Source organism: Haliotis rubra, unplaced genomic scaffold (genome assembly GCF_003918875.1).
Source record: "Haliotis rubra isolate DU_JTF1 unplaced genomic scaffold, ASM391887v1 Scf468, whole genome shotgun sequence".
In the NCBI taxonomy this organism is placed as follows: domain Eukaryota; kingdom Metazoa; phylum Mollusca; class Gastropoda; order Lepetellida; family Haliotidae; genus Haliotis; species Haliotis rubra.
Genome location: NW_025767155.1, coordinates 661,828 through 670,480, shown reverse-complemented (window position 1 = coordinate 670,480; position 8,653 = coordinate 661,828). Strand labels below are relative to the sequence as shown.

The 8,653-nt window shown below is 43.7% G+C and overlaps 1 protein-coding gene across 1 annotated transcript; it reads left to right on the top strand.

Annotated features, from left to right (window-relative positions):
* Positions 1-5,181: 5,181 nt before the first annotated feature.
* LOC124290519 lies at positions 5,182-6,755 on the top strand. Its single transcript, XM_046727264.1, has one exon. It carries the CDS (start codon positions 5,218-5,220, stop codon positions 6,316-6,318), a length of 1,101 nt encoding a protein of 366 aa, XP_046583220.1. The 5' UTR covers positions 5,182-5,217; the 3' UTR covers positions 6,319-6,755.
* The last annotated feature ends 1,898 nt before the right edge of the window (positions 6,756-8,653 follow it).

The following is an 8,653-nucleotide window of genomic DNA, read 5'->3' as shown; positions in this document are numbered from 1 at the left end:
GCCGTAGGAGAATTGATTTGGTGATGATCCAGGGCAACCTGACAGTTCAACGGTACTGTGACAAAATCCTACGCCCACACCTCCTTCCAATCATTGATCGCCAGAGGGGAGTTGTTTCAACAGGACAATGCCAGGCCCCACACAGCACGTCACACTAGAGACTTCCTCCAGAAGCACAACATCAATGTGCTCCCCTGGCCCTCAAGATCACCGGACTTAAACCCGATCGAACATCTGTGGGATGCCCTCGACAGACGGGTGCGACGCCGTAACCCTCAGCCCCAGACACTTCAGCAACTCGCACAGGCACTACAGGCAGAGTGGGCTGCGATTGGGCAAAACGATATTCTGAGACTTATTCGTTCGATGCCGAGGCGATGCCGTGCAGTTCTGGATGCCCACGGTGATCACACGAGGTATTGACTTCAGCGCCACCACACGTCTCCATGTGACACTCAAACTGACTTTCCTCGAGTTGGTGCCAAAGACGGATAAGTCTGCATTCCCAGTGTGCAATTTCGCTGTATTTCATTGACTCATCAAGCCTACAAGATGTTTCAAAATAAACATAAAAATACAGTTGAAATTCCTATATGCGTTTCTTTTTTGGGAGAGTATATTGGAATTTTTAACTTATTTTATAACAATATCTGAATGCTAATGTTATACACTGATAGGTTCATAGAAGGAATACAATGGCACAATAGTATTTCCCTGCCGAATCGTTGCAGCGTTCTATAATACCCTTATTAAATATAATACATGTTTTCCGACCGTGAAGTCATTCAAAAGAATTATGCATTTTCTTCAGTCACTTGTGAATTGAACTAAATGAAGGTTCATCTGATTAATGAGTATCGAGGAAATTATGTTCATCTATAAATTAGACGCAGCTTCATGTTTTTCAAGACATCTTTCCGGAATATGCGTCTGTGAAGGCGTTCAGATAATGACGATATTGCACAGTATTATTCATGAGATTCCTGTCAACAGTGAGGTCGGATAATAGATCGATTATATTCAGCAGTGTTGGCCCTGGGGCCTATAGTACAATTACAGTTTGATTACTTGCACGTGGTGCTAGTAACATATTAAGTTTCTATTGACATTAAATGCATATTTCAGATAAAAGCTAATGGTATTAATTTCACAACATCTTGAGGGCCAGGGGAGCACATTGATGTTGTGCTTCTGGAGAAAGTCTCTAGTGTGACGTGCTGTGTGGGGCCTGGCATTGTCCTGTTGAAACAACTCCCTCTGGCGATCAATGATTGGAAGGAGGTGTGGGCGTAGGATTTTGTCACAGTACCGTTGAGCTGTCAGGTTGCCCTGGATCATCACCAAATCAATTCTCCTACGGCAGGTAATTGCTCCCCACACCATAACACTTCCCCAGCCGAATCTGCCCACCTGGGGAACGCAAGCGTCGGCGAAACGTTCACGTCGACGTCTGTACACCCGCATTCTTCCATTGCGTCGTTCCAATAGAAATCGTGATTCATCACTGAACCAGATTCTACGCCAATTCGGTAGGTTCCAGGCCTGAACGTTAATGAACCGTTGAACTCGATGTCAACGATGTTGTTGTCGAAGCACAGGGCCAAAATAAGGTCTTCTGGCACGTAACCAACCTCTCTCAACCTGTTCCTGACGGTCTGTGCAGAAAGCCTCCTCAATCCGGGTATTTGTCGAGCGGTACTGGTCGCCGTAGCTGTTCGATGACGCAGGTGATTTACCCGGTTGTAGCGATCCTGCGCCGCAGTGGTCGCTCGAGGTCGCCCACTACGAGGGGCATCTGCTACCGAACTCTGCCGGCGAAATCTCTCCCAGAGCCGTGAAATGGTGCTTTGGTGAACATTCATGCGTCGGGCAACTGCACGTTCAGACTGGCCAGCTTCAGGCTAACCAATGGCGATATGACGGTTGGCTTCACTTAGACGTGGCATTTTGCGTTCGTCAACAATATTCCAAATACAGTGAATAATCGACAGACAGCGATCAACCTTTTATACCCATCATTGAGACTCTCTGATCCCCAACTTTCACGTGCATCGCATGTGAATTGTGTATTCTGTGACACTACACGCCGAAATTGAAAATCATGCTGTTAAATACGGGTATTTTACCGATGGTGCGTTTTGTTGTGGTGTTTCAAAACATTAACACCATAGGACTCATAAACAGAGCAAAACCTTTTGTAAAATGAATCACGTTTTAATTCATTGCTACATGAAATTGCTATTTTCATGACGTGTTTTGGGGGAGAGTATATATTGTTTGCTGTTAAAAGATTTGGCAATGTGTGTTCATACATTACAATTTTTGACAGACTTGGCAAATAATTAATAAATGATATTGATGGCATCTTCACGACTTGTCCATACAGTAATGACGATTTAAGGAGTGAAAAATGAGCGATAGGTCTTGTGGGAATTCAAAGATTCATTAAGACTGTAGCCGTCTAAGCGTAACTCTGTGTGTAATATTTATACATTTTCTATCCACGGACAACATGCTTCTAATATTAATATTTTTTTCATGGATTCATCATATTTTATCTATAGCTGTGCTATAGTTTGTCATTAAAATGTCTTTTCTGTTGTTGGAATTGCAGTAAGTCCAACACAGAGCTGGGATCATATGTCTTTGAAATATAAATTATGCAAACGGCTGGAACCTTGTGTTCCAATACAAAATGTTCGTAGCGGTACGACATTCGCATGCCTATGATAAACTATAGAGTTGGCCTCAACCATTGACTGGGTTACATTCTCTTCGTCAGCAGAGAAATTTCGACTTCTCTTTTTCCTTGGGGTGCAGGCGCCATTTTGCGTTTCCATTTTTGGTAAACCGGAAGTAAACAGAAAACGGAATTATGGGATATACGGAAGCTAACTAGTGACGTTAACCACACTGTAAACTTTGACGGCGACGTTAGCTAACGGCACGACTAACCATGTTTTGAACAACGCATATTTAACGTTCGGTTACCTAACGGCCGGTTAAGGATTTATGTCATGTTGGATACATGTCAATAATCTCTGAGTTTAAATCCTTATGTGTCTCCACAGGTTTGATAAATTTAGATTTTAATTTTTTGTATGCACAGTTTCTTTATGTGCCTAGTATAGATTAAAACAGTAAGGAGATGACAATAGACCGATCCAGTCTGTCAATCAAAACTGGCGCATGCGTCAATTTTGGCCAATCAGCAGGCCGGGCGCGCTTTGTGGATTTGTCAGACTTATTTCCGGGGTCAAACGATGCCTCCGAAACGATGTGCTTCAAATTATGCCATTCACACTCGCTATATCTATTACATATTGCTGTGATTTGATGCGTACCTTTAACACAACCATTATGGTCGAGACAAAAGATTTGAAGCGGATCAAGGAGCGCGATATGCCTCACGATCAATGAAATGCCTGCACCATCGCTCACGAAACCTACATCTGCTTGAGGGTGAGAATTTGCACGAACTTACACACTTTCGCACATGTGCAAAATCATTACCAATAGATGACAACAAATAGCACTTGAAGCCTTTGCAAGTGTTATAAACACGGGCAATTCTTGTAACTACAAAATTGTTTTTGCTTAACGTGTTTTGTCAATACTGGGCATAGAGTTGGTACACCATAAAGCTGAAATGAGACAGGCGAGAAAGCCATGACACAATGTAAACAAATCTGACAGCGATCTGATTTCGGTTACGGTCGATCGAAACAGCAGAACTTGTTGCATTAAAGAACAATGTGGTGGATGTTGTTACCATCGCCCATAGATATTCTTAAATTTGTCACACATTATAGGATGTTTTAAAGTTTCAAAAACACAATCTGAAAGCCTACAGTACAGTATCTGTTATTAGTGCAAAATATTCCAGAAATAATATTTATATTATTCAAACGGAAACATAGTCAGTGTCAGCATTTGCCTATCGGGCAACATCCAAATAACAAAATTCATTCAAATGAGTGTCTATAAAACCATGCCATAAATATTTCAGAATTTTTATAAAGAGATGGGACCTTGAATTTAATTAAGTTACTCCATGTGGATCAGAGACGAACACTATGTGAGAAGAATAGTGACTTTCTGGAATATTGGACGGAGTGAAATAAAAGTGTATTTCTTAACTATGAGAACATTATTTCTTTTGGATTTTTGTTACAACATAAATTTTTTAACATGTAGGGGAGGCGCACTGGTACATTTTAGGAGTAATAACATAACTGTCATTTTAATTATAATTCACTGGAAATGATAGCAAGGTATGTTTTTAGAATCTTGCGTCCTTAAGTAAACGTGGAAAGGTAATAAAATAAATAATAACATAATTAATTATAAATAACTACTTAATTGACTGACATATCAGTTTCATGTGATTTTAAGGCAGAGCTAGGCAAACAAACACTAAATACGTACCCTGGCAATCACTTGCTACTAATTAACTTAGTTTGTTGGCTCCTGCTGTAAGATATCTTTGGATGTTTTAAATAATATATTCACTGAAAGGATCATTCTGAAAATGATTACTAGTATCAAGCTCATGAAAATAAATTTCAACATCCAGAAAATTTGAAAAGAAATAGATCACACCCTGGTCAGGCATTATTCAGTCTTGGAACAGAATTACTTACAAAATTTTCAGTTGACTAGTCATGTAACTGGAATGAATATTGAAACATATATTTATCCCAGATTTAATGTAAAACTTCTTAGAAATCATCAGCTTTTGAGGAGGTTACCATTATTTGGAGACATTTGAGCCAAAGTAGTGTTTATTAAGATGTTGGTTTTGGACAAATTGTTCAAGGTTTGTGGATGGTTATTTGGAAAATGAGCTTCATATTAAATTGCACACTGGTTTGAAGGAGGTGAAAGCTTCAGGACATTTTCATGTGTGTTTTCTTAAACTTTTTAATGACATTTAGCAATATTTAGCTAAATGGTGTTATGGGCTGCGTTACCGTTTCGTTCCAATTTCTAACCTCTCCATTGTTTTGATTTCGTCCACCATCTTATTCCCGCGCTTGGATTCACTTCCGCTTACGTCACCAACTTGCCTCACGTGCAGCTAAGCTTAGAGACACGTAATATCCGCCGGCATTACGTCACGCTTTTTAATAGCACTTCACATGCTCAGGCTACCTGCGGCATAAAAAGTCCGTTTTTTCACCGCTCTACAGAAGTTCGACCCTCATCTAATTCGATATGCCTCCAAAGCGCAAATCAGCTCTGAATCACCGTCTCGTGTCGGGGAGAGCAAAAGCTGCTCGCTTGAGCGCTTCGCGGGATTTGCGAGGTGACAACACCCCCAGGGTGCCGCTGACAGTCAGCACAGCGCCAGCTCCAGGGACCAGCCGGGATGATACAGAGACAGGTAGGTCGCTTACTAATGCTGCCAATAGTATACTTATTCAGCCGGGTGTGTTACTCCCTGATGTTTCACCTCCCTCCCCACGCGCTCCATATCCCGCACATGCTCGTGTTCACTCTCTTAGTCCTAACCTAGATCTACAGCCAACTGTCCAGCCCACTGGCTACCCCGATACGCTCCAGCAGCGTTTCTTTCCCCCCAACGCCGGCTACCAGCAGCTCCATGTGCAAACCGAGCACCTTGGCTCCCATGTTAGAGCGTCTATACGGGACAAAATATATAAGGGGGAATTCGTAGACCTGCGCCAATTGCTGCCACCCCAAAAAGACGCGTCACAGGAAGCCGTTAATTTTTCTATGGAGCTGGACAGCTCCGGACAGGTGGTATTTAGGCCTAAGCAGCAACCCTCACGGCCTCTGACCATAGGCCAGTGGACGTCAGCTTTCAATACCTTTATAAGTATTTATGTTGAAAAGCACCAGGATACGAACACTGTGCAGCATTTGCTTGCATACATGGAGACAGTGCGGGGGGCAGCGGCACGCTTCGGGGGGGATTGTTGGGCACAGTACGACATTCAATTCAGACAACGCATGGAGCGTAACCCTACACGGCCTTGGGGCACCATTGACGGCCAGCTGTGGCTTGAGTTAATGCTCCCCAACCAGCGTCAACCCCCGCAATCTGCCAACAGACCCCCTAGCAATAATCAGAACCATAACCATCGTGCCTACACTGCTGCACCCGTATGTTGGGATTTCAACAAGCAGGGTTGCCGAAGGCAGAACTGCAACTATGTGCACAAGTGCCAGTCATGCGACAGCAGGGGACACGGAGCCAGTAGCTGCTTTCAGCATAAAGGCTCCAGGCCCAAACATGGCACATTTCCAGCGCATGCTAACAATAACCCCATCAGCAACACACGCCAATCTTGAACTAGCACCCTCACCAATCAAAGTCTGCAACCTCACCCCATGGCTAATTTCTTATCAACACATTAATTCAAATGACAGTACTATACTTCAGGAAGGTTTTAACCAAGGCTTCAGTTTACAATATACAGGCCCACCCGGTCCACGGGATGCAAGAAATTTATCTTCTGCTAACGCTAATCCTCATATCATCTTGCATAAGCTGACAAAGGAAATAGAAGCAGGTCGTATTGCTGGACCATTCTCGTCACCCCCTCTACAGACCCTTATAGTTTCCCCACTTGGCCTGGTTCCCAAGAAAACACAATCCACATCAAACACAGAGGCTGCCTTCCGCCTCATTCATCACCTATCTTATCCATCAGGCCAGTCAGTCAATGATTTCATTCCACAAGAATTCTGCACAGTACAGTATAACAGCTTCGACCAGGCAGTCGCCATGGTACAAGCCTTAGGTGAAAAAAATGCATACATGGCCAAATTTGACATAAAATCAGCCTTTCGGCTTCTACCTGTATCACCTAGTCAATTCTTTCTCCTTGGCATGCACTTTCAACACTAATTCTACATTGACAAATGCCTCCCTTTTGGTTGTGCAATTTCTTGTGCTCTTTTCGAAAAATTTAGTACCTTTTTGGAATGGGCTATTAGGAAAGACACCAGCAGCAACAATGTTAGCCACTACCTTGACGATTTCATCCTGGCTGACCAAACCAGCCAAAATTGTGAGCATTTACTCACATCATCATTGCAGCTATTCAATCACTTGGGCGTTCCAGTGGCCCCGGACAAAACAGTTCACCCTTCAACATGCTTAACATATTTGGGCTTAACCATCGATACAGCTAAAGGCGAAATTAGGCTGCCACAGGATAAGGTAGAACAGCTGACACAACAGCTCAATCACATATTGACAGCACACAACAAAAAAAAGTGACATTGCGCAATTTACAATCAATTGTCGGTAAACTCAACTTTGTTTGTAAGGCTATACCCATGGGACGACCATTTATTCGGCGCCTCATCGATGCTCAAAAAGGGTGTTCTCAGCCGCACCATAGAATCAGAATTACACAGGGTATCCGGGCAGACTTAAAAGTATGGCTTCAATTTCTTGCTAGTCATAATGGCACCACTTTATTCTTGCACCCTCGATGGTCAAACTCGCAGGAGGCACAACTCTTTACAGATGCAGCCAGCAGCCAGGGATTCGGTGCTTACTTTCAGGGCCATTGGACTAATGGTCGCTGGCCAGCACAGTGGCATGAAAAGGGATGGCTGAAGGATTTAACCATGCTTGAACTTTTCCCTATCGTTCTCGCCATCAAGTTGTGGGGCTCTGTTCTCTCCAACAGCCGGATAATGTTCTTTTGTGATAATCAGGCTGTGGTCCACATAATAAACCGTCAGACAGCAAAGCCTCCACGGGTCATGTCACTGCTTAGATGCTTGGTGCTTTTATGTCTCAGACACAACATTCTGTTCAAAGCGAAATATATTGACACCCACGCTAACATTATAGCAGATTCTCTTTCGAGATTTCAGTGGGCACGATTCAGGTCAGCAGCGCCTCATGCGGACAAGGTACCAACCCCCACTCCCGACGACATGTGGGACATCTGATGTCTGAGGTTAACCGTCTCATCACTTCATCATTGGCACCAAGTACATGGCGCACTTATCAGGCGGGCAAAACAGCGTTTGAACAATTCCGCGCTGCATTTGGTTTACCGTCTCTTTGGCCTATACCGCTGGACCAATGGCTACAGTTTATTGCTTATTTATCGGTGTCAGGTAGGTCGCCTGCCACAGCCAGGTCATACGTATCGGGGCTGGCAGCACTCCACAAATTGCATAATATGTGCGATGTGTCACACCACTTCCTTGTTCAGAAAGCTCTTTCAGGTATGTCTAGATTGTCTCATCGACAGGACACCCGACAACCAATAACGACTCACCTTCTTGCAGAGATCATCCGTGCCTTGCCTTTGGTCTGCAGCCAGTCCTACGAGGCAGCGCTGTTTGCCGCTGCATATTTGTTGACTTTCTTTGGTTTTTTCAGAGTCGGTGAGCTGGTAGCAGCCTCAGCAAAGGACAGCACTAACAGAGCTTGCCTGTTTTCAGATATAACTGTCGCAGGTGACTTATCAGCCATACAGGTACATTTGCGGAGCTCCAAAACAGATCAGGATGGTCTGGGAGCATACATCACCATCCAGGCATTGCCGAACTCCCCATTATGTCCTGTCGCAGCAGTGCAGCGTTTCCGCTGCATCAGACCTACTGGTACGGGGTATTTTTTCACTCATTTTGATAGCTCCCCACTAACAAAATTTCA